Source organism: Branchiostoma lanceolatum, chromosome 16 (genome assembly GCF_035083965.1).
Source record: "Branchiostoma lanceolatum isolate klBraLanc5 chromosome 16, klBraLanc5.hap2, whole genome shotgun sequence".
Classification (NCBI taxonomy): Eukaryota; Metazoa; Chordata; class Leptocardii; order Amphioxiformes; family Branchiostomatidae; genus Branchiostoma; species Branchiostoma lanceolatum.
In genome coordinates, this window is record NC_089737.1 from 10,941,718 (window position 1) to 10,968,838 (window position 27,121).

Below are 27,121 nucleotides of genomic sequence, written 5' to 3' on the forward strand. Positions count from 1 at the left end.
AAGAAACATCTGATTCAACATCATATCAATCATATTGCTATTTGCCATGAGATGTTATTTTGCTGTTCATACAAGATTGATCAATGTTTCATACAAGAACTTTAATAAGGATATTCTATAACTGTTGTATTACCAGTTTAACGTAAACAAAATAACACATATTTCCTTTGAAAATATCTTGACATGATTGATGCAAAACTTTTACCTTTGCTTATAATCTTTCATTCCACATACATCATCATCCCATCTACCCCTAGTCTAACTATTTGACAATAGGGGCACCACGGAAGACCTGGCATTCATTTTCTCCACCTTTCTCGGTTTTCTGCTTTTCTTAGTATTTCACTTAGTGTTACGCCTGTCCATTTGCTGATATTTTCCTACCACCATTTCACATGATACAGGTTACGATGAAGATCATTGCCATGGGCCTGCCTGGGTACTGGCAGAGCCGCCGTAACCGCTACGACATGTTTGTCACCACGCTGGGGGTCGTCTGGATGGCCATGCACTTCTCTCTACAGGTGAATATAGTTTGATGTTTCATACGTCAATGAAGGTTTGACATCCAGGTAAAGGTAGCGGTTCAGCCTCAGCAACTAGATAGATTTTGAAAACGGTCAGACGTTTTGTGTAACTTTTTCTTAAAGTTTTACAACCTTGACGTTGCTCAGACACTCAAAACCTGGTGAACCAGAAAACCTGTCCAGTCACTGTCAAAAGCTAGTGAGTGCTACCTGAACATATGGCCATTTCCAACGTTTATCCAGTTGCTTCAGGAACCGTTTCCTTACATTTAAAGTTTAGTCGTTTAATGTCAAGTTTGTTCTGACTTGTGATCGGGTGAGGTCATGGAAAACTTCTCCCTAACGGAAGTAAAAGAAGGGATCAGAAAATTGATGGTCAGAAACTAATTAAGGCAAGGAAAATTAGTCAGAAGTATTTGCTAAAGGACAAGTAACAAGGATTTCTGGTACCGTAAAATGCATTTAAGTTTGCATGGTTTTGTTTCACGGTAGAGAGAAAATGGAGTGTTCGTGGTGGTTTTAAGTTTGCCTTTCAAACAATAGTAGCGCTACAGTCCTAGGTGGGCAAAAAGTTTCACGGCGGTTATAAGTTCGTCCTGAATGTTCAACGCAAAAATGGCGAACATAAAACCTCGGCGAACATTTCTGCATTTAAGTTTTTACAGTATCTACTATTGATCGGAAAGTATTTCAGCACCAAGGAGAGTCCAAACACAACATATTTGCAGTTGAACAATAATGATTTTTCCATTATACAGGATGAATACAGTAACACTATGGGAGCTGTGGTCATCATGCTGAGGTTCTTCTCCATCACTGGCAAACATGTGAGTACAGATAGAGATAGAAGTTTGGTGCCTTCCATGAACTAAACATCAAAGATACTGCAATTCTTGTTTCTCTCGCTGTAATTTTATGTTCACTGTTTTCACTGTTACCTCTGTATTGTGAACTTATCATCACCATGAAATGCCTGTTGTAATTATTTATAATTCCTTCACACATCCGTTCCGTGAAGTTAAAGTACAGTGAAATTGTCCATTTTCCTTACACCACGAAATTTTGTTACCGTGAACATAAAGTGAATTACAGTAACCATTATTACTATTTTCAGGGTGGCTGGATCATGTACCCTGGTGGAATTATGTTATTAGATGTTATAACTACATGATTTTAATTCCATCTATGTAGGCTACTCTGAAGATGCTTCTGCTGACAGTAGTGGTGAGCATGTTGAAGAGTTTCTTCATCATTGCTGGGATGTTCCTGCTGATGCTGAGTTACTCCCTGGCTGGGGTGGTTCTCTTTGGCAGTGTCAAGTATGGAGAGAACCTAAGCAGGTAGTCGTCCATGGGTGTCCAAGACTGTCTGTCTTCTGTCTTGTGACTGAAGTAAGTTGTGTTGTCAACTTTTCAAAATTAGGGATGATTTGAAAACATCTTTGTAGGTTTTTAATACACGTATAATGTCAAGACAGATGATAACCATCTACATGTAAGAACCTTATGATAAATTCATGTACTTTTTCTAAACCATTGATTTGATATGCTGTCTTAATATCATTTTTTTTACCTTCCTTATAATATAGAATTTTAAATTTGATTTAGTTATTTAGAAAATGGGTATCATACATTCTCCTAACCTATTTGTATATATCAAAGGTGTGTAGTTACCAAACTAAGTTTTTCTTTTCAAAGATACATGTATTTGTATTTTATATAATGTTTTTGGCGCTTGCCCCTTTGCCTCTGTAGACATGCCAACTTCTCCACCGCACCCAAGGCTCTGTCCGTGCTGTTCCGTATGATCACTGGAGAGGACTGGAACAAAATCATGCACGACTGTATGGTGAGGACAGGATATACACTCACATGCGCACACACGCACACACACGCATACATACACACACACACACACACACACACACACACATACACATACACATACATATACACTTGCACACAGATACATATACACACACACTTGCACACACACACACACTTGGACACGCATACACACAATCATACCATGTCCATTTTCCTTACAACATGAAATTTTTCTACCATGAAGATGAAGTGAATTACAGTAATCAGTCTATATTACTGTTTGAGTAGTTTGCTACAAAATTGACTGACTGAATGCTACTGGTTCAATTTCCACTATGTTATAGTGATAGTTTGACAGTCCGATAGTAAACATCGGAAGTTTATGAGTTACTGTAGATACTACTTTTTCCTAACTCAAACAGTTTCAACCCTTTAATTTGTTTTTTGATTTGATTATAATCCAGATCAGCCCTCCTATCTGCACGGTTGGTAGGAACTACTGGGAGACCGACTGTGGCAACTCAACAGCTGCACTGTTCTTCTTCTGTTCCTTCTACATCATCATCGCTTACATCATGCTCAACCTGCTGGTCGGTAAGGGCATACAAACAGTTCCTTCTACTGTAGTTATCATCATCGCTTACATGATGCTCAACCTGCTAGTCGGTAAGGGCATAAAATCTGTTTAACATTGTTTGAAGATCTTTTCTCAATTTTGTGTTTTTTTTTAATGATATCAACTGTTATAGTACCAACTTTCATGTAGCTTCATATGTAAAGGATGCTGTAGAGTTTAAAAAAAACTGTATTTAGTTGAAGTTATTAAGCATTTCTACCATAAAACTTTGATCATAGATTTGCAATATTTATTATGTTAAAGTTTTGAGCAAGTGTGAATTTATGTTCAAAGGATTGGATTCAGACAGCATTTGTTCTAAGCCAGTTGATTACAGTGTTGATAGTCGTACATATTAAGCTGGATCATGTACTTGTGCTAGTCTAAATTATGAAAACTATCTCAGGCTCCAATGGTGAAGGATTTCAGCATAGATGAAAATTATGTGATCTTCCTGCAGCGATTATCCTGGAGAACTTTTCCCTGTTCTACTCTGGAGAGGAAGATGCCCTGATCAGTTACAGCGACCTGCACAACTTCCAGATCACTTGGAGTATGGTCGATATCAACAGACGGGTAAGTGTCCGGTCTTTGAACTGCAGTCTTTCTTTCTTCACGTGGCATTAAATGGCTGAGCTAGCTGTCACAAAATTGAGAGGTCACAAGAGAAGGGTAAGCTTGGTTAATAATTTATGCTGCCGGGTTACATAAATCCACCACTTTGAAAAACAGTAGGTTTGAGACATCTCTATTGCAGTACCCCCAGGTATGCACAGGAGTGGATTAATTATAAATTGGGGGACGTTGGGTTGGAGATCTGTTTGGAAGTATCTTTCCATGGTGGGGGAATGTACCCTGGTGGAATTATGTTTAACTTAGTAATGTAAAGTGTCCTGTCGTTGAATCATAGTCTTTCTTTCTTCAAGTGGCATTGAATGGTTGAGCGAACACGGATTGAGAGGTTGTGGGTTTGGCATTCCTGGCTAGATGTTGTGCCCTTGGGAAGGGCACATGTCATTGACTTTTCTCACTCCACCCAGTTATAAAAAAGGGTAGCTGTCTTTGCCACACTCACTCTCGATCAGTTTTGTATGATTGAGGAAAAGATTAAAAAATTTTCAAACCGCTGCATTGAGTCTTTACGATGTATTGTTGTGTTTCCTCAGGGCGTGCTCCCAGTGCGCAAGGTCAAGTTTGTTCTACGGCTGCTCAGGGTAAGGATGATTTAGGATCCAGAAGGGTGAAGCAGCAGAAAGTGAAAATTATCTCGATCCACTGAAGAGCTAAATCTCTCACTTGCTGTAGAGGAGAAGACAGATGCTACATACAGTATTAATTTTACAGATTCAACGTACTAGGAAAATTCTTGTAGATGTATATTTGTGCTCTGTAATAAATTTTTGAATTTTTAGTGTGTTTTCTCATTCCATTCTGTAGGGTCGTCAAGAGGTTGACCTTGAGAAAGACAAGCTGCTGTTCAAACACATGATCCATGAACTTGAGCGGCTTCACAATGGGGAGGATGTCACGTTTCACGAGGTTCTCATGTAGGTCTCATTTTTACTCTTAACAGTGTTAGCATCTTTATCCAGTATTATTATCTTTATCTTCAAGTTTGGTGACTTTTATACATTGTGGCTACCCATCTGCATCTTATTTTACATTGTATGATTTTTTGAACGGATTTCTTGTAATGTGTTTTTGTCTAGGATAACTCATCATAATATGTTCATTAGTAGTAGATAAATACGTCTTACACAATGTGGACAATCAGTTTTCCACCACATTTGAAAGTGAGGCATGAACTACAAGTATTACCAACAGCTATAAAATGTTTTTTTTAACTGTTAATCACATATTTACAGATAATGAAGTAAGTGGACATCTGGAATCAAATGGTTTCCATTTTACTTATTAAAGCCCTTAAGTTTGTGTACTGTGTGTTTCATGGCAGCATGCTAGCCTACCGGTCAGTGGACATCTTCTTGTGTCTGCAGGAAGGGTCACAGTCCTTAGGACAGGATGTAAGATCTTGCAGTATACATGTCAAAAAGAGCTACGGGAATTTAGATACTGTACATAAAATGCCTTGACAAATGGAAGAATAGCTCTTGGGTGAGCTTAACTGGTTCGAGATCACTTTCTTTTCTTATTTTCTTTCTTACTGTGTTTCATGACAGCATGCTAGCCTACCGTTCAGTGGACATCTCCAAGTGTCTGCAGCTAGAGGAGCTGCTGGCCAGAGAGGAGCTGGAGTATGTTATCGAGGAGGAGGTGGCCAAACAGACAATCCGCAGCTGGCTGGACAAGTGTCTGAAGAGGTCCAGAATGGTAATGGAAAAATTTCTTACAGACTTGTATGTATTCATCTTACATTGTTTTTGCTCTTAGTTTGCAGTTGTATTGTTCTGCATGTATATTTTGTATCTGAGGTCATGAAAAAAACCCCAGACCATCCGCAGTTGGCTGGACAAGTGTCTGAAGAGGTCCAGAATGGTAATCTGATTATGGAACAGTACTCACAGACTTGTATCTATTCATCTATTGATCTCTGCTCTCAGTTTGCAGCTGTATCATTGTTCTGCATGACTATATCTTGTATCTGAGATGATAAATAAAGAAGAGAAAACTATCTACCACAGTTTGAGACAGGTACTTGATAATATATAGTAGTTCATGTGATACAGAAACCAAAAGGAGACTACAATTATTGCAGACAGTGACTGAAAATGCAAATTTCTCATCAAGTTAGTATAATCAATGATAGTTTCAGGTCCGGACCTGGACCTGATCCTCTGGACCGAACCTGGACCTGAATTTTCTGTACCAGTACCTTAGCCATACTTGACAGCATTCTTTTTACACCGCAGAAAGCGCAGCAACAGTCCAACATGATCACCATGCTGCGGGGGCTACCAAGCAATGAGTGGGACAGAAAACAAATTTAGACACTTTAGCCTTGACTGGCACCCACCGTCTTGACAGTGTGCCTTTTTCCACCACAGAAAGCGCAGCAGCAGTCGAACATGATCACCATGCTGCGGGGGCTACCAAACAATGAGTGGGACAGAAAACAAAATTTAAGATGGAGACACTTTAGCCTTGACTGGTACCCACCATTACTTGACAGTGTGCCTTTTTACACCACAGAAAGCGCAGCAGCAGTCGAACATGATCACCATGCTGCGGGGGCTACCAAGCAATGAGTGGGACAGAAAAAAAAAATTAGACACTTTAGCCTTGACTGGTACCCACCATTACTTGACAGTGTGCCTTTTTACCCCACAGAAAGCGCAGCAGCAGTCGAACATGATCACCATGCTGCGGGCTAACCAATGGGAGGACATGCGGGCGCTGCTCAGTCCAACGTCTCCCGTGCCCGCCGACCTGCAGATCTCACGCGCCGCGTCCGAGGAGATGTCGCCGCGGGAGATGGACATCCTGGCGAGGAAGGCTTCGGGAGGGAGTCCTCTCATGTTTCATGAGGTATGGTAATGCTAACATTTAATTATTCTTTTACACAAAATTTGTAAACTAGTAATTAAGGGATAACATCACTACTTCCTGTCTTGTCAGTGAGCAAATGCTGTCTGAAATTTTATTCAGTTGTTTAAGTAAATGTTACCTTGTGTATCTTATTACCTGAATGTCTAACTGTCATTGACGTAACTAATCTTTTTCAATAATACTGTCATGTTTATGGTAATTTCTCATTGCAAGTGATACCAATTTAGTGAAAGAGCATTCTTATCATTTGTTCCTTGTTACTTTTCATGTTACAGATCCTACTATCTAATTTTCACTGACAAAATCTGATATATTTTTTTCTTGTTGGCAGTCCTGGGATGATCATCAAGAGGGGGACAAGCAGAGATGTGTGTCCCAGGGCAGGCGTCTGACTCCAGGTACTGTATCCATAAATAGTTTCATCAGGTTGATAAATCAATTTAACATAGTTTTTCTTAGGTACACAACCTTATTTTTCTTCTCTACAGATGTTTTGACAGACTGTCTGCTGTCTTCATCAGTGTAAAGTAAACTTGTCCTATTGTGACATAATTATCTCAACAAGGATGCGTTCTCGAACTTGACTTTCATTGCTTCTCCTTGCTGCTTTGTGACAAAGCAGCAAGAATGCAGTCCCAAACATGACTGAGTCTCTATCCATGCATGACTGGTGTAGACACTCAGGAGACCAATATAAAATCTGGTCTATGAGGACAGGTGTTCCGCAGAATTAACGCTAATGTGCCAATGGAAAAAAATTATCTAAAGGACCACTGAAAAGTAGTCACATTGGCCAGGTGGTCCTTATGTAGAGGTGGTCACTTGTACAGGTTCAGTATAGACAGGATTGTTAATACTTGTGTCAATGGAAAAATTATCTAAGGGGGCCACCAAATAGTGGTCACACTGGCCAGGTGGTCTTTATGCAGCAGTAGAAACACTTGAATGCACAGGTTTTGACCGTAGTTATTTCTCCTTCACAGTGAGTGGAGGTCTGGTCCACCGAACATCGGCTATCTACCCCCGCATCAGTCTGGGACACCGACCAAATGTCACCCGGCGGGCGCCGTTCTACGCGACATCAGCCATCGTGTCAGAGGTCACCGACTGGTGGAAAAACACTCACAGTCAGAAGTAATGTTTTAACCCTCGGTTACCCAAGGGGGTCATTTCCACACTTAATCAGCTATTAGAAGTCACTGACTACTGGAAAAACACTCACAGTCAGAAGTAATGTTTAACCCTTATACAGCCAAGAGTGATCATTTGTACACTGCATCAGCCATTGTTTTGCAAGGGTAAAGACTGGTAGAAATACACCAAGAGTTGAAGTACTTGATTTATAGATAAGTACATGATTTATAAATGAATTTTCTCTACAGTTGGATAAAAGAAAAAGGAGATTATTTCCAGACATTTTCAGTGACATTCATCACTCATCTTCATCAAAGAGTAAACTAGTATTACAAGTCAAATATTTTTTAAAGCTCACATTGTGCAGTGGTTGCTAAGTCTTGATAAGATAATAATTTTGAGACTAAGAGTATTGAATGCTGGTGAACAAAAGGCCATAAAGGTGAAAAATCTACATGTAATAGCCTGATATATTGAGTAGTCTATTTTGTTCCATATTCAAGAATGATATGTGGAGATAATTCAGAGATGTTATTATTGTGCAATGTGCTTTCCTGTCTTATAAGTTTTGCGTACAATCTATTTTAACTTACAATTATAGCGATTTGTGATTGGTAACTTACATAGCTTTGACCTTGGTTTATACATGAAATCTTTGTTGACACGACGAAAGTACAGCGACTTTTGTAAGGTCTACAACTAGACATGCAAACAACAAACAATGGTATACAAAATGATTAACCTAAGTACAAGGATATGAATACTTCAACATGTCGAGTTTAACGTATCACTTACACTACTAGTTCTAAGATCTAAACATTCTTTGATATATTTACCTGTATCAATTATATTGTGTTGTAAGTTGTACAGTCTTTCATATCTATCAGACCGCTGTATTTGAATCAACAGGAAAAGATATCAGAGGGTTACATTCTTTAAAGACTGATCCCTTGATTGGCATTGGTGTAAAGAGATGTTGAATGAATTTTGAAATCTTATAATGACTAGGCTAAAATATAATTGTTTTTGTGAACTTGCTCACAGTCTTTACCACTTTCAATTATATTGTACATATTGTGCTATGAGGATCATTATGTGATAGATGTAACCTACATGATTGTATGTTTTACATTGTGACACATTTTTAACTTACGTCTGGTGCTAATACTTCTGGATTTCCCTGGTTAAGTCTTTGTTACTTAGATATATTTTAAAGAAAATTTTATCCTGTGGCATATGAGAAGTAATAAATGTGATTGGATTGTACTTTCACTGTGTATTTTCATATTTTACACACTTGTTTGGGAAGAAAATTTATTTCTTTCATGCTTCCACGTCACGAAACGTCTTTCAAAGGGGACAAAAATATCCTTTTTTTGCGGTGAGAAGATTCATATTTTCAGTCTGCCAAACAAATGATTAATGAAGTGATTAGGGAACAATGAGCATGTACGAAAATGTAGACAAGAATAATGACACAAAAAGGCTGCGTGTTTTTACATGTAGCTGTCTCACACAAGCACAGTTTACACTTGTCTATAGCAAAAAGGACTACAGTTCCCAGCACATAACAACAATAGTACACCATATCATGAAACATCAAGGGGGAATTGTTGACCTTCCCGTGGACTGACTCCCCTGCCCAATTATAATCCATTTTTGCCGAATTCTATGATCCGTATTCCGTACCGCTATTTTTGTCTACATGTAGATATATTAGATAGAGGCTAGGGCAAGGGACAGGACTACATGGAGGATCCTCCTGGAAAGCAAGGGGCCAGTTTCTGGCCTGAGCACGTAGGCAGGTAGATATACATTGTACCAATATGGCATGCCTGGGTGGTAAGCATAGGCCCAGGGTTAAGGAAAAGATCAGGAAAGAACTCAAGTACAATCCCCATAAGAGCTATTTTGCTTAACAGGTCGCATAAGACCACACTGACTTGATTGACAATCTACATTTGTAAACACCCACAAAGTGATGCGTCAGCACTCGCAAAAATATGAGAAACACCTAATTTCTAGATCTGAAGTCTGTGATGACAATGGTTATGAAATGTATATATATACATTATGATAAACAATGAACCCATCATCATTTTTCCTTCATCGGTAGGAAGACGTTGTCTCGTTTCAGAAGACGGTGAAATAAATTTGTTCCATCAGATTCCTTGTAACAAGAATTCATCTTACCAAGCAGCTCCTCTAGCGTTCACGGGTATATTGTACCATGAAGTAAGCCACACGCCTTACAGCATTTGGAAAGGAAAATTGGATCTATTGATAGGCAAACAGACAAAAACACCATCGCATTAGCTGAAAGTGTACTTGTTCCAGAAATTAGGATGGAAATTTGAATGATATGGCCCTTAAGAAAGTGGCAATTACAGGAAGTGTACACTCGATTACTACTATCGGTATGATACAAAGAAAAGACAGCATTTCTGAACTAATAGCCCACTGTTTTGTTTGGGAAATGTCTGAAATATTGCCAATCTTGATTTAAAATGGTCACATTTTCGAAAACAAAGCCAAATAAGCCTCAAAAACTCAAACCCTTTGCGAGCCTTCCGCGACTTCCCAATTCCCGAAAACACCGAAATTTGTCAATTTGACGGTCGTCTTAGTCACTTTTCAGGTCGCGACCGGGATCGGTACTGCAGATAAGGCTCTGAAAGGGTATATAGCCCCGACTTGTAAAATGTGAATACATACAAGACAATAGGCTTAGAGATAGTTAAAGCTTTTAGAAACAGGCCCAGACATTTCCATGTACATTTAGAATGGCCTTTGATATTTTTCAGAACACTAATTGACGTGTAATAGACCGGTTTTTAGGCGCCTCGCAAGGGACCAGCGTAACCCGCGGCTGCCTTTTGAAGCGCCACCTATATTCATGTACACATCACTTTTTTTGTGCGTAATTAGTAGTTTAAAGATATATGTGGACATCATCAGGTTTCCATTGACAACTACAGACTTTAACTCAACTGTTGACATGCTTGTAATTTACTTTGAGTCAAAACAACCCTTTGAAATTACGCTTAAAAAGTAATCACCATATCTTATCATCGTGTTTTATTACAAGCTATCAAACATTCACATCTATATATAACACCCTAAATTACAAGAAAGTATGTGCCTATTATCTCCCATAACATCAGCTATTCCACTATACTTACTGTGCCATCAAGAGTTCTAGCATTATTTTTCTATTGATATTTACAATGTACCTTGATTTGAGTTTCAATCTTTTGGCGTTAACAATCGGATGCAGGGTAACAAGAAACCTCTCACTTGATGATGATAGCTTTTTGCTAGCATTATTGTTTCCTATATCTGCCCATTATAGTACAAATATAGCAGCATAATCCAGCATAGGCCCAAGATACCGATACCTTATGCTAACTCACAAAGACCTAATTTCGTTTTTTCCTTCCACAAAAGGGTTCAATTCAGTTCACCAGGCAGGTGCATTCATTCCGTTTTCACACAATAGCGCCAAAGCTACCTGAAACCCCCGCAGCAATTGCCATAAGTATTATATTAACGATTTATCTCTTTGATAAGTTTCCAATGCTTTATGCTATGCGTAACTCACGAAGACCTCATATCTTTTTTTCCTTCCACAAAAGAGTTCAATTCAGTTCACCCGACAGGTGCATTCATTCCGTATTCACACAATTGCGCCAAAGCTACCTGAAACCCCCACAGCATTTGTCATAAGTAACGATGTATTTCTTTAATAAGATACCAATTCTTTGTGCTACTAGTAATTCACGAAGACATAATTCCTTCTTTTCCTTCCACAAAAGGGTTCAATTCAGTTCGACCGACAGGTGCATTCATTCCGTATTCACACAATAGCGCCAAAGCTACCTGAAACCCCCGCAGCAAGCCCTCGACACGCCCGGCCCAACAGCAAGGCTTTGTGTACCTGTTGAGCCGTCTCCATGGCGACGGATGCATGTCGTCTGCAAGAGGGCGACCCGTGCAACAGGTTGTACTTACCGGGGTGGGGGTTGCCTTTCGTCAGAACTTTGTCTGTAAAATCTTTACAAAAACCGTCACAAAATCAACCCATAGATCTTATACCGATAGAAAAGAAATACATACCCATTTCCCGAAATAAACTCTTCCTAGAAGAACATTTGTGATGATTTAACCTAATTAACTGACGCAAAAGATACCCCCAAAGGATGGTATAATCCAATTATCTGGTATCGAGTTGCTGGGTGTTTGGATGAATAGCTCAAACCTGTTTCACGATTAGCTACCAAGGACTAAAGCAACCTGTTGAACTGACGCTATTTTCCACCGTTTTGAGCCCAGAAACGGACTTGGATTGCCAAGGTGAGGGTTTTAAATTCTTATTGTCATTCACAGACATTCAAAATGTCTAAAATTCCTCCCAGGTAGATTTGTAGCTATCTAGGATTCCAATTACTAACCCACCGTCCCAGAAAATATATCCTCGTGACATGAATAGATAGATACAGTGTGTGTTTCTCATACTCTGTACAGAGAGACGATTGTTCGGCATGCTGCTGTGTATAAAGGTTCCTCACTTTACAAATCATATCTGGAGAATAAAATTCACTTTAAAACACGGAAAATAAAAGATTGTAGCTCAAAGGGCAATGGAACCATGTGTGTCCCAATAACATGCTAACTACTGCGAAATGTTTTCATATTGCATTCAACTTAAAACAGTTATGATTATTAGAACAGGGAATTCAAACAGTTACGGTTACTATAGTGTACGTTGATGAAATGCCTTCGTATAATGTAGTCCGTGACTCAATAGAAATGGTCAATGTGTAACTGGTATCAGATATAAACAAGGTAAAACAATAACATGCAAACAGTAACTGTGAATAACAAGTCGAAAACGTACGATTGATAACAATATTCTTCAACAAAAAAGGAGAAATTATATTCAGCAAATTACTGAAATATTACCAGAAAAAACGTTGAAATCTTACGCGAATCTGCGGTCATTTTTTATGTACAACAGGCCCTGTGGTTGCTAGGATCATAAGACTTCGACAAATATGTCCTCGTTATTATGTTGGAATAATTTTGACGCTACACCCTGGGCCCGACATCATAACATATAACACATAACATACCGATTTCAAGACGTATGGAACGATCAAGTACAACAAGAGAATGTTCCATAACTCAATCTAAAAGTGTCCTGATTCCAAACTCAATAAGCGTCAACTGAAGTATAGCAAAGGCAGCTAATTAATGGTCAAATTAGGAGCTACCAGACAAAAACAGAAGATACAGCAGTCGAGTATAACACTGAAAGAATGTTTCTCCCAGTGTAACAGTGCGCGGTTTGTGGCTGTTACAGCCGTATGTAGATATGGTACTTGTCTACAAGTGGTTAATCGTGGGCAAAGCAAAGTCATAAATCCCTTTGCTCAACCAACCATAGCAAATATCGATTCGAGGCCCCACGTTTTACCGTGCCCTATAAAACCGACCATAGAAGGCTCTCTTTCAACGTTTAGCTTTCTAAATACTTAGAATGCAACGTCCTGCTACAGAAATGCTCGAGTTTCAATTTGCAAACCTGTTTGTCACACGTATTAACGATGTACTATGTAATTAGGTGGACACATACATGTATGTACTATCCACCCCCTATTGGTGTACCGCCATAAATGATACGTTCTTAACTGCCCACTTCTGCCTATACTGATTAGAAGGTATGGTTGTAGACCTTAATAGACCTTGCAAAAGCATTTAGAGGTACTTAATCAAGTCAACAAAATCGTTCTACACGTAGGTATAAAGAGTGATCTGCTTATCAGGCAACCAGAAAAGAGTATAAGAGAAAATAGAAACTTATTTTGATCAGGCCTTCGCCGTCTTTAGAAGAGCTACGTTGGACTTCACAAGCAAAAGAAGACACTTAAAAATGATTTGCCACTAGATAAGGTGATAGGGTGATCGTAAAAAGTACACTTTTGCACGGGTATACTAGTAATACTTGACTTTTACTGCGCTTGAGAGAGGGAATTTTTATCATCATTGTTTGAAAAACTGCTTTAGACTTTGACTTAATCATTCATTCCCAAACCAACGCGTTGGTTACAATCAACACAACACAAATATGCCGCCTTGACCCCTAATTCGGGTGCAACTAAATGTACACCAGTGGCGTGCGTACCGTGAAAATACGGCTACATATCAGCTTCAATGTTTGGTCGGGCTGACAAATATGGCGCCCATATTTGTCCGGATTGTTGATTGTTCAGTCGGTGAGCAAACTATTGTGGCGCCATGTTGACTCATTCCGTGTACTTTGTCACCCATTGACAAACTCGCCATGACCCGCTTCTGACACGTACATGTAGTCTGTACCTGGTTACTAGGCACGGGTTTAAGTCAGCTACTAGTCAGCAACCAGGTGTGATGGTGATGGTGTGTTGTGCGTGTGTGTGTGTGTGTGTGTGTGTGTGTGTGTGTGTGTGTGTATGTGTGTGTATGTGTGTGTGTTTTGTGTGTGTAAATGTGTGTGCGTGTGTTGTATGTACGTGTGCGTGTGTTGTGTGTGAGCTTGTGTATGTGTGTGTTCTGTGTGTGTGTGAGTCAGAGATAGAGCTAATGTAGCTTTCTACAAAACAGAGATGGAAAATCACTCATTAAACAAATCTAAAAGCAGAAAAGTTTTAAATATTTCTGGAAGGCGTCCCAGTTGTGAGCAATTTTATCCAAATGAGAGGTCTCAGACAGAGACAGAGCCTAGCGACAATTCAAGAGCAGGCCTCAAGTACAGAAATAGGTTCCACATCAACTGTTGACAAAGCTCACAGCCTACTTTAATAGACTTCATCGATCTATTCTAGCAGTCTCAATAATTTCATTTTCTTTCACTAAAGGATGATACATTTTCCTGAATCCTTTCGTTCGGGCTGAAAGCTAGGAACTGGTATCTAAAATGAGTTTCTGTCTGATTCCCAAGATCAACTTCATCTTACACACTAAGTACTGTGAAATGTCAAATTTCAAATGTCAATACTTTTTTTGCTACTAGAATATTCATTTTAAAACTTTGAAGGCAGCGATGGACTACAGAAATGTCTCACTAGTAGATCTTGTCAATAAACATTGATTTTTTTCAGCTCCCCTTGAAATTAGAGGCGCAAAACACCATTTTCGGAAGGACTGCATAGCTCGCGTACTATGTTCGCACTTTATCCTTACTAACAGATGCTATTGTTTTGTTTGCAGGTTTGAAGTAGCGCCATCTCGCGTCCCGAAAAAGTCATCACAGGAGAGAAGCCCAAAGATTACGATGATTTGCAGAGAAAAGCAAAAGCACATTTGTTTATATATCAAGTTTCCAATAGCTTAGTGGCGGATTTCCTTTGGATACAAACAGTATGTCGGGGTCCGTGAAACTGGAATCAGGACCGGGAGAGAACGCTACCTGGCGGATGTCTACTGTAACTGCAGGTAAAGGCAGTCGCGGGAAGAACGCGAAGGCTCCGTCCAAAGAAAAGTCGTCGCAGTCTCATGAAAAAGAGACGCGGGTTCCCTGGGAGTCGTTTGGCGGCAGGATCAAAACGCCGAAAACCGTGGAGTTTGATCGACAGTTGGATCACGTGGCCAAATGGGTGGAAGAGTGGAGTCACAAAAAGGTCGGTTAGAGCGATGTATAGATCACTTTAATAATGAAGAGACTTTGCAGTTCAGAGTGTCGCGTTAAAGGAATTTTCTATCTGAAATGTGCCGTTAAATGTATTCTGTTGTTTGTCAAGCTGCTAAACGTGAAAATAGATGTTCTAGTGGGCAGTTTCCAGATATCTATGAGACTCAGTGTTGAAGTGAACCAAAGCCAGATCATTTACTTTGCTGACACTATGACTTTTTCCCTTGCAGAGGATCGTGGTCCTGGAGGCCCTACTGAAGAGATGTAACTACCAACAGTTCCAGTTCTTATGGACGGTGTCACAACCCACCCTACACAGGTCAGAGGTCAATCTCTTACAACTATAGAACAACTAGATACGTAACCTATTTCCATAACGATTTCTAAACAGTAGTTAACTATATTCGTTAGCTGTTTCATTCATTTGTTATTCCGCTGATGTATACATGCCTGTTTGTTGTATCATCTGTATATCCACGTGTGTATACCAAACATGTACACATCTAGCTGCAAGCCAAACGTTGTTTAGAGCTATCTAGAGAGGATGGCCTACTGTACCTGTGTGCTTTGTGGCAACGAGTTTCACTCTATGATACATCTAGTTGAACATGATTAACCTTTTGACACAACAATTGACGAGAGAATTTCTTCCATGGTGACTACAGAGACTTCATGTTCGCTGCGAAGCGAGACTACCCCAGTACCAAGTTTGTGCCGATCAGCACGCACCTGACTCGGGAGATCAGGCACCGACTGGAACTCTACAGGTCAGTCAATTTATGACTTTGTATGAATTTGTGAATTTGTGAAAATATGAGTTTGTGAAATCATTAATGAACCAATGAATTCAGTCATAAATGTATGAATTTATTATGTTGGGAATTATTAACTTACGAATTTATGAAGTTATGACTTAATGAACGATTTAATGAATTAATAGATGAATAAATGAATAAAGGAATAAAGAAATAAAGAAATAAAGGAAGGAATGATGGAATGAAGGAAGGGAGGAATGAAGAGATGGGGGATCCTATGAATGAATAAAAGAATGACTGCATAAAAAATTGGAAAATATGAAAATCATCTGAAAAAAATATGGAACTTAGCCAATCGGAATAATTTGCACACCCAGTTTAGTCTGGTGAAACAGATGAAAAAAATCTTATTTCAAATCCTTTTTCCCACAGGAGTGACAAGACGCACCGACTGAAAAGTGCGCTCCTACAGACCCCCTCTGACGTCAAACACGCCAACCAACCAGAGACGGCCTTCCCAAGGATAGGCGACAGCAGAGCTCACAGGTATGACGTCATTACAACTTCGAAACCGAATGATCGGTCACCTCAAATCTTTGAGGTCTTTTTTTTTCTTCAAAATTTCAATGATGATAATAGTGAGATTCCTACATTTCAACATGATTGTAGATGGACAATAAATCACAATGATTGACCTTATTTTCTATCCGTCGGCCATCGCTCGGACATATTGTAGGCGATTGCATTCGTCATTTCGGATGGTGACGTCGGCCGGCGGTAGAGAGCTTCAGGCAAAAGCCTGAAGCCTCTGCACATAAAAGAACCCAACACACTTTTCGAGCACGAGAAGAGTAGGGGTGACCCGGTGTGCTTTCCCCAAACGATAGCGAAGCCGCTTGGCACTACCACCAGCTACTTAAAAAAGTATCGTGCTTCACCTCAATTGAGAACAACTGCTTTACCTTTCCCATTTCACCCATGCAGCAAAAGGTCACAGATTCCATTGTCCAGAAGTACGGGAAGTGTAAAACTACCGAGCATCCGGCAACAGTCGGCGGCTCCCGGTGAAGGACTAGCCGGCAAGGAGTTGTCTCAATCCGCGCCGGTGTCACAGTGGTAAGTTTAACAGTCTATAGGGCCACCTTTCTTGTTGATAAACGGCATAGAATAGACATAACGCTAGCCCGTTCTAACTTACAAAGCAGTTCGCATGCTACTTGTTCTTGTAACGTTCTCTTTCTCTACAAATGAAGACTTCGCTCGTTACCAATTGTTTAATTTCTGTAGAGACGTACACACTGTAGGTACTCCTTTTAAGCATAGTTAGTGATGTTTGCGAGTTATCTTTCTACCAAAATATATACGTCTAGTTCTAAGCCATATCGTCAGGTTTGATATTTTTTTCTTAAAATCGTGATGGAATGCAATTGGCCTGAAATAGGCAAGGGCTTGGTCATATACCTTTAAGGTGGTCTTACGACTTTGTTGTCGTAGAATATTTGTGAACAAGACAGTTGAATTTTGTGCGACACGTGCTATTCCAAGAGTGCCCTCAGTTTGTAATCGTACCACGATCGTGCGACGACTGTGACTGCGCCCTAATAACAAGAACGTCCAAAATCCAATCGTCGCCTTTTGTCCCCAGGTTGCAGGGAATGCCGAGTCGGAGGCACGTACAGGAGGAGGTCAGCCCGAGGGGTGATCAGGGGGCGTTCGGGAAGATCGTCCCCTCGGCCGGCACGATGCGCAAGGCAGTCAGCGAGTCATTCCTCAGCAAGGTGACTACTCTAAAGATATAGTAACACTGCAAGACACCTTACCTTATACGTTGGACAATGCAACTTTAACATACATTTTACATACCAGTTATAAACGTCTGTACTCTTCTTGGTGGCCACTCCAGTGCCCAAAACCCTTGAGCGAATGTAGGGACTGTTTCGAAGTGGGAACTAGCTCAAAACGAACGGGTTAGCATAAGCGACTAAGTTTGTGGCTGTGAGCCTTTGTACCTTAAATTTTGATAATTCTTGTGACCAAATCACTTTACAACCAGTTGTAAAAGGTACATGATAAGGTCGGAAGTTGTTATATAATATGCACTATGTAAATAATTGTACTGATTCCCTTATTCTGATAACGTCTGTCTATCCAGGACGAGAGGGCACAGACGCGGTCGGGTATCTTACCAAGGGAAGCCTGGCAGCTCATTCTGTGGTTCGAGCAGTCGTGGGACGGTGAGTTGTAATACACATACTTCAAGCACTATAAGCTTTTGTTTCCTAGCTAATCTTAAAGTTATAAACTAGTGTATGGGCTTGACTGCAAGGATTACTATTGTTTGTTTATAGAGATATGATTTTTCGGCAATATTGCAATGGTTGTCCTGCTCGAAAAATAGATGTCTATCAGAAAGACAAACACCTTGACGATATACATCAAAGTAGAAAAGGATAACAAATACTGTTGTGAGAAATAACATCTTTGTTTCTCTTTGTTTTTCCAACGACAGATGTAAAGAGAAATGAATTTCTGCACAAGCTACTCCTGAAGCTGGATCCTCGACAGCACTTCTTCATCTCATCGTACTTGTCGGTAAGTTTTAGCGTTCATCTATCCCCTCCACGCGATTTTCGGTAACCGGTTCGTTAGCCGGATCGTGGACAAGAATATTCTTAACACCTCCGTTTTCGGCGTGTGTTTGTTTGCTTGTCTTAGTGTGTGTCCATAGTTATTTGAATATTATATAGTGACAGGATGTGAGGCGGAAAATGGTGTAACCGGAGACAGGCAGAATTGGAAGGTTCGTTGGGATTGGTTTCAAAGGTGGTCTCGCAGGCTGGTAGGAAAATGCATAGACAGAACAACTTGGGCAGAACTAGTGGGAAAAAATGATTCACAATAATGAATGAAGCAAGAAATTCACAAAAATGCTAAATATTTCACGGAGGTATGAAATCTACGATTTCTTCTCGCTTGTGCAAGAGCATCACCCTTTTCCAGATTGTCTTGTCTACAACCATATCATGTGACAGTCATATCTGACAGCCATGTTCTACCTTTCAGGTAAAACAGTACCGAGACTTCATCACGCTACTTCCCGAACACCTGGCGCTGAAGATCCTGAGCTACCTGAAGCCGACAGAGCTGCTCTCAGCGTCCCGAGTCAGCCAGGTCTGGAACCGCATCATCAGCGACCAGGGGCTGTGGAGGGTCAAGTGCTATGAGACGGTTATGAGTGAGTATTATGGGCTATCCTGACTGAAAATAGGAAGACGATTCTAAAAAGTAGCTACTATTTGCTGGCAAGAACCGTAAAGATTGTATCAACCCTTGAGCGTTGTTGAGCCTTTGTCACACAGTCGACAAGCTTCGGCAGTATTTTTCTTTAAGGCCAGAAGATAGCAGAATTTTACAAAATCACCAGAAATTCGAGCGTATTTGTCACCTGAAAATCTACCCTATCATATTGAATTGGGCTTGGGTACATGTAAACATCACCCGATTCTTAAAAATCGCGCGATGATCGAGAGAACACCAGGAGTGCTCTTATTGCTGCCATTTAGAGCTCACAGACTCGTCGTCCGATCGGTTTTCCTGCTGTGTCACATGAGTATTAGAATGGTAGAGGAATAAAGCTGTTTATCTATAGCATTATAGCCAGCGAATAGCGTTTTGAGGATTGATATTATATTTGCGACTGTCTTTTCCCAGAGCTGCCCATCACAGCGCATGTGCAGGACTGGAAGAAGCTGTACAAGGACAACTGGTTCCTGCAGAGAAACTGGGATATCGGCAGGTGTCGCATCACGGAGATCAGAGGACACTCGGACAAGTAGGTTCCCTTGATATCATACAAGGTGGTTAAGAGTTGTACGACTGCTAAGAATACGCCTCCCGCGGATGGCATTAAACTGGGTACCAGAAGGGAAAAGAAGGAGGGGAGGTCAATAAATGACATGGGAGAAAACTGTCATGAGAGACTTGGATGAACTGGGCTTCACTTGGGAGGGAGTGAGAAGGCAGGCTCTGGACAGAAGTGCGCGGAATGCAGTGGTGGCCCCCATCGTCGACAGATGAAGATGATGATCATTATGTTTCCTTTCGCCCAACCCCATATTTCTAATATGTCAGAGAGATCTTTTAAGAATATGATATAAATCATCACGTCAATTGTGAACTTGATTCATAGATTAGTTTATAGGAATATCAAGATATATCACTAGATGTACTGTACATGAACTGGAATTTAGACCAGCCTATTTGCTCGTCCGTCTAGATGAATTCGAAGCAGTTTGCAGTTCTAATGTACATGTTTCCCTCCCCATTACCAGAGTGCTATCGGTGGCTTTTGAAGGCCGGCGGATGGCCAGCGGGAGTGCAGACAAACTCGTCCGGGTCTGGGACATCAAGACAGGCAACCTATTGCACACACTTAAGGGGCACACGGTGAGATGATATTCCCATCATATTCCCGCATACACCGAAGCAAAATACGTAAACCATTTCCCCCATCAATTTACATGCTGTCATTTGATTGAATATTACATGATCCAAGTCACTAACATTCCAATGAGGTCCTTTTGAAGTCCTTTTGTTGGAGGTTTGATCTGTCTCTCTCTAGCACAGTTTCCCTTAATAACTTTGCGTCCGTCACGTCAGTCTTCGTCAAGTACTCTAGCCCACTCACTTGACTGACCTGTCAAGTGACTTACCGGAAACCGGTAAACACAATTCCTGCTTATGTCCTGGTAGGCTGCCCATCTGCGGACACACGCCAGGACAAACAACACCTATTGATTACAATACACATGTACCTCGGTTTTCCCGGAGATAATGAACTTGTCCTTCTTGTTTCTACCCACAGAAAGGTATCTGGTGTCTACAGTTCTTCACGAAACACCTGATCCTCAGCGGTTCCTACGACTCAACCATCAAGATCTGGAACCTGCGCACTAACACCTGCGCACGGACGCTGTTCGGGCACGAGGGGCCGGTGTGGGCACTGGTCAGGAAGGACGTCATGATGGTCACAGGGTCACAGGACAAAACGGTAAGGACCATATTCCAATTTCTATCCGGAGGGTTCATAGATCATTCTAGTGACACTGAAGAAGCTAGAGTGATGGGTTTTACTCGAAACGTCCAGAAGTAATCTAAGTATCTTATCCAGTTTTAGAGATCTGTCTTCAACTATTGTTTACCTGGACGTCTAACCTACATCAACGTATCAATGATATACTAAATGTCCATATCATGAATACACAAGTACACCAAGGAAATGAGCTTATATATGCTGTTTGTTTTTGTCCGAAGGATAGATACTCAAGCAACTGGATAAAATGGTCAGACGTCTTAGATAGCATCCGCTATCTTTCGTTACTGACATAGCGGACGAACGTGAGCGGATGCTACATGAAACGCTTGACTGTTAACAAAACTTATCTGGTTGTTTGAGTAACTTTTGTACTGCGTATCTTATCACAATGATGATTAAACCCTAAACGACGAAGTTAAACAGTTTGACTGTCTCCCTCTGCAGGCGAAGATTTGGGAGATCCGTCGCTGCCGCCTGGCGCACACGCTGAAGGGTCACTCCGCCGCGGTGTTCGCTGTGGACATGGACGACGACTGCACCATCGTCATCACCGGCTCCGCTGATAGGGTGAGCACTGATCACGTGATTGTGACGTAGAGCAAACACAAATTGATGAAAAGTCGACATGGAACATGGACGAGTATCTTTATCAAGTGTTTCATTGGATGACCTTGTGACAAGTGTATCTCTCGAAGTTTATGCATATAGTCCGTTAACAGAGTTAAGTGCTTACCAACAATCTCTGTCAGGTTGAAATGACCCGAAGCATATGTCACGTGACCTCAACGGTATGACATCAGCAACGGGTCAAATGTGCCCGGTAGTCCGTAACGACCCCCGTCTCGGGATGTTTAATAGCCTGTGATCTAGAAAAGACTGCATAGTAGAGACCAACTTGAATCGGTGAGCTTTTTACAGTTTAGCTATGAAGATATTCTTTGCTTGAGACTGACTTGTTATCCGTTGTTCTCACATATTATCCGCAAATGGAGCTGTGGGAGTCAGCTATGAAAACAATTAAAACATACGTTTCGAATCTTAAGTGTATTCTTTGTTGAGACTGACTTGTAATATTTTTTTCTCGCAGAGTATCCGCATATGGAGCTGTGAAAGCGGTCGGAGCCTGAAGACCATCTGGGCCTCCCACACCACCTCCATCATGACGGTGAGCTATCACCGCGGCTTCTTCGCCTGTTCCTCGGGCGGGATCATCTTCCTCTGGAACCTCAAAACCGCAACGTGCATCAAGAAGTTTCACGAGCACGAAAAAAGGTAGTTCATTGTTGCTTCGTTTTGTAACGCATTGGGTAGATTCCATACATTCACTGCAACAGTTGCGCTCTTTAAGTAAAAGTGAGGTGATAGCACCATCATATATCATCAGATTGAAATTGGATGTATTTTGGCTACCGCCAGTGAACATTCAATTGATAGACTTCAAAGGATATTTAACGGTAGTTGAACTTTATCAGTTGAGTACCTATATTAGTTTCTTTTGAAATATATAGAGAAAATAAAACAGGTATAGCATAAGCGGCAAATGTAATCTGAGATGAAGGTTTACATTTTTGCCAAATTGGTGCCACTTGACTAACCGAAAAACGCAACGAATGAAGGTCAACCAGTGTTAACCTAAGACTGCAAAAGGTTGATACCATAGCCATAATACTGACTCCGTGTCTTTCATGACCGAAAAACGCAACGAATAAAGGTCAACAAGTGTTAGCCTTAGACAACTGGGTGATACGTGCGTAACATATCGATAACACTGATTCCGTTCCTTTCACGATAGGGTGGAAAAGCTCCAGCTCCAGATCACCAACCCGGAGAAGGTGGAGGGGCTGATGGTCTCGGCCGGGAAGGACGGCATGATCAAATACTGGGACATCAGCAAGGACAAGTCCATACAGACCATGAAAGGTCACAAGGGTCAAATCAACTGCATCCAGTTCGACGAAACCAAGATGGCGACGGCTTCTGCGGACGGCAAGATTCGGGTTTGGGACTTCCACATTTCCAGTAAGACGGACACAAACGTGGTGAGGGTCAAAGATTACGTGGACCCAACGTGAACTTCGGTATTCGTTGGATGATCACGTGACAAGGGTATGACTTGAAATGGTCACGTGATGATCACATGACAACAGTACGACTACAAATGGACTTGTAAAAATCCAATGGAGGCATTTGTATTTCGCCTTCGCAACAACGGATGATCCTTATAAATGATCATCCATATTTGTAAATAAAGAGAAGAAACAAGAGGGTAAAACCATATTAGATTACCTAAGAGTACCTAAGACCTTTGTCTTGATTTGTTTTCTATGAGAACTAAAAAAAACAACAACCTAATCCTTTAGATGGATCAGACCAAAAGGTTGCAGTTTGGCCTGAGGATTGGCATATATCCAAGATAACACTTTATATATGATCTGCTGCTAAAGGTTATTCCGTCCATACTTTGGGTACTGCATGGAAGTCTATCAATTGTGTATGCTGCATTTTCTGTAATAAAATTATGTTTTCTAAAAAGGTTTCCATTTGATTTACATATATCTTATATCATGTCTATTGTTATTCATACGCCACAGGTTAGAAATTAAACAAAGCGCCATTTTGCCTGACATTTAACTACCTAAATAACAAACCTGAGACTTGTAAGCGTATTGACCTTTTCAAATATGTATATTATATTGTCGACACTGAATCTCCAAGTGTACAGACCAGATATAGCACCAGGATATATATCTTACATTAATCTAACGTACATAGGAATTATTCCTCTAGAATGATCTAACATATGCAATCTTCATCTGAAAACAATTCAAACAAGTACATGACCTTTCAAAAAGGCCATTGTGCTAATACAGGTTATATACCTGTAAAATATCATACCGTACTATAGTTTAGAAAAGTACCAATCGTTCTATATTCAAATAGGGAACGTAGAAAACATTTAGATCCCTGATCGACAAAAGATTAACATTAAAATCTGTACAAACGATAAGAGGGATACAGCTTAAGGGTTATAATGATAAGCATAAACACCAACCTTGCAAATCCCAGCATGGAAGAAACAACAAAATGTAACACTGGTCTTTTATAAAAAAAGGAGAGACATCTTTCGACTGCTTGCACTGACAGAGAATTGCGACACGTCGTAAAACGTCGCCAATTTAAGGCACGTCGTAAATTTTCAACTATGCTACAGTGTAACAGAAACAGTTACATGATGATGACATAGAATATACTCAAGGAGTTAAAATAAAATGGTAACCACCTCAAAATTCCATACAAACTGTTCTTTAGATTCTAGTGCCCGCTTTGATAGCAGTTTTTACAGATATAATTCTGTAACATTCAAGATTTGTTTAATGCTACTTGCCTTGGCCTCAGATAACATAAAAAGCCATTTCGATGAGTAAAATATACATCAACGTATTGCCAGAACATCTAGCACACAGGTAAAACAGAATATAACATATATGTGTGTAACCGCAATCCAGCCAGAAAACGTGTCTCTCTAAAGAATAAAAACACGAAGATCATTAATAACACTGCGTGTCTTTTTTCAACGGTATTTCTAAAACGGTAAACTAAAATGCTAGGAAAGTCTATTTTGATGTGATAGACATAAACAGGTAGAAAATACTTTCTAAAGTTTATAGAGGTACTCGTATTCCGATGTCCATGGTTGTCACACTTTTGCAAAGGTATTTTCCCTGAAGTATGTTTGTAAATGGAATTGTGTAAAAATATTGTATTCTACTACTAATACAACCGATAACACTGACTCACTTGAAAATGTTCTAAACGTATCTCATACTGCTTTAGACCTCGAGTTCCGTGCATACATTCGTAATCACTACATAAAAATATATACCGACACGTTATCAAGTCATTCGTAAACTAGATTTCCGTACCCTATTGTCGTCCAAACTAATTTGGAGTTTTGAAACTAGCCACCGACTTTGAGCTCCACGAAGGGGACTTGTTGGTCTTTAGTGTCAACTCGCGCATGCTCCGTTTCACCTTCCAGGTCGTCAGGGAAACCGATGTCATCATTCGAGTCACCTTCCTCCGTGGTTACAACTGATTTCGCTGTTTCAATGAAAAAGTCAACATTTGACAAGTGGTGTATGATTTCGGTCCGACATCCTTGGAACACAACCAAACGGAAGGGAAACAACCAAACGCAAGGAACACAACCAAACGCAAGGGAAACAACCAAACGCAAGGAACGACTGGTTTTCTGACGTCACTGACCTTTCATGGGCCTGATGTCCTTGGCGGAGTGCGAATCGAACACGGCTGTCTGGGCGGGACTTGTGTCTTCCTCCACATCCTCTGCAGACACCTTGTTACCCAGGCTGAAACTGTCGGGGTCAATCCGGGTCAACTTCTCTGCGGATTTAAAAAAAAATTAATGTCATAATCGCAAACTCACTTTTGTTTTTCAACATACTTGTAACAGAAAGACGAATTCCAGTAATATGGCTTTATTCGTGAAAACCCATCCAGGGCTTGAGATATGTAACCCTATAGAGATGTTGCTCTATCAATGGGTCAAAAGTGCCCCCCCCCCGTCTAGGCTTAGGTTAGTCGATTGCCATGTCCAATTCCAATAAGGACAGATAGAACACTATGCACAAGTTACCTGCGGACAAATACTCGTTACAGCCGGTTTCGTCACTGGCATCCCGGCAATCTCTCTCGCCATCACAACGCCACTTAGCAGAGATACAGCGTCCACTGGCTGCGCATATGAACTGGTCTGCATGACATTGAGCTAGACAAAAAAATTAATGAAAGTGATAATCTCTTTTTCACCATTTAAGTTTTAAGAGTTATGTAGGATGTTGCTGTTTTCCACTTATTTTCATATGATAATTTGCAAAGGAGATGGTTTATCTGATGATAATGCACCTGACAACTGAACACAGTTCCTACGGAGCAAAATTAGAACAAAAATTGGATTCAGAGAATTTTACAACTAGAACTTACGATACACGCAGTCAATTTCGTCACTTCCGTCCAGACAGTCGTTGTCATGGTCGCAGCGCCACCACAGGTCGATGCAGCCGCCATTGGCACACGGGAACTCACCGGGAAGACAACCACCTGCAGTCAGCACGTACAATCACGCATTTCCTTAAACGTTTCTAACATGTCTTTAACAAGTATTCCATTTCATTCTATGTGTCTCTCTCGAGGGAGCAACAATAGCAGAGGATGCTCAAGACTGACATGACAATCCAACACAGACAAAAGACATACAAACAAAAGGTAGCTTCTGGCAACGAGCTCTGAACCCAAAGAAAATGGCGGCCATATGTATCAAGGAAATAGGCACGGGACGACGGTCTGAGGTAAGGGTCAGAAATCCAAAGCTCCGTGTCTTATTTTGAGACTACACACTAACCGTTCTGATCGGGGTCGTAGAGTGTCTGTATGGTGTTGTTTCGGTGTGTGCGCTGTCCGGGCGTCTCCTCAGCCGGCTGGTCAGTGTTCATGACCTTAGTGACCCTGCTGACGCTCTGGTCATCCATGACGGGCATCTTCAGAGGCAGCTGGTGTTTCGGCATGTCATCCTGTAAAAGTGAAAGCAGTTTATCAGCTCAAATGAACTAAGTGAACAGAACAGCTACTCTTTCATTGGTATATGGTCGTGGCAGATCTAAAGAAGACAGACTCTACAAGTATGTACAATATTTGCAGGTTCATTGTACAGTACTACATGCACGCACGCTACTTTTGTACAAGCATCCTGTATGTGCATGTTATACTGATTCATCCATGCTAAATCTTAAGTTGTATTATTACAATGTACTTTGCAACAATAACTTAAGTATAAAGGTAACTTTTCATGTCATTAATGATTAGCCTAAAGTAATTATAACTTTATTAAGTTTTTCAAGAGATATGTTTCTTTGCTGTAATTTTTTCAGAAGATAGTGTTTCTTTCTAGCACTTTGGTGTCATCAATGAATGT

At 40.6% G+C, this 27,121-nt stretch overlaps 3 protein-coding genes across 3 annotated transcripts in view; 2 read left to right on the plus strand and 1 right to left on the minus strand.

Annotated features, from left to right (window-relative positions):
* The window catches only part of LOC136421789 (sodium leak channel NALCN-like), a 30,857-nt gene extending 22,896 nt beyond the window's left edge, over positions 1-7,961 (plus strand). The window contains 12 exon segments of the mRNA XM_066409345.1: positions 405-524; positions 1,286-1,354; positions 1,719-1,867; positions 2,282-2,375; positions 2,818-2,947; positions 3,430-3,545; positions 4,136-4,183; positions 4,407-4,516; positions 5,150-5,300; positions 6,258-6,455; positions 6,808-6,874; positions 7,460-7,961. Of these exon segments, the coding sequence (XP_066265442.1) occupies positions 405-524; positions 1,286-1,354; positions 1,719-1,867; positions 2,282-2,375; positions 2,818-2,947; positions 3,430-3,545; positions 4,136-4,183; positions 4,407-4,516; positions 5,150-5,300; positions 6,258-6,455; positions 6,808-6,874; positions 7,460-7,614 (1,407 nt within the window). The 3' untranslated portion in view covers positions 7,615-7,961.
* A 3,802-nt stretch (positions 7,962-11,763) lies between these two features.
* LOC136421634 (beta-TrCP-like) lies at positions 11,764-24,381 on the plus strand. Its single transcript, XM_066409100.1, has 16 exons — positions 11,764-11,963; positions 14,859-15,268; positions 15,510-15,598; positions 15,945-16,046; positions 16,467-16,580; positions 17,019-17,150; positions 17,680-17,812; positions 18,187-18,268; positions 18,544-18,626; positions 19,098-19,269; positions 19,746-19,866; positions 20,366-20,480; positions 20,899-21,084; positions 21,574-21,696; positions 22,217-22,401; positions 22,922-24,381. The coding sequence occupies exons 2-16, from the start codon at positions 15,011-15,013 to the stop codon at positions 23,199-23,201; spliced, it is 2,175 nt and encodes a 724-aa protein (XP_066265197.1). The 5' UTR covers positions 11,764-11,963; positions 14,859-15,010; the 3' UTR covers positions 23,202-24,381.
* The window catches only part of LOC136422223 (uncharacterized), a 33,611-nt gene continuing 30,285 nt past the window's right edge, over positions 23,796-27,121 (minus strand). Inside the window, exons 44-48 of the mRNA XM_066409869.1 lie at positions 26,552-26,720; positions 26,134-26,250; positions 25,787-25,918; positions 25,396-25,533; positions 23,796-25,230 (exon numbers count right to left, since the gene is read on the minus strand). Coding sequence (XP_066265966.1) covers positions 25,088-25,230; positions 25,396-25,533; positions 25,787-25,918; positions 26,134-26,250; positions 26,552-26,720 — 699 coding nt within the window. The 3' untranslated portion in view covers positions 23,796-25,087. The remainder of the gene's footprint in view (positions 25,231-25,395; positions 25,534-25,786; positions 25,919-26,133; positions 26,251-26,551; positions 26,721-27,121) is intronic.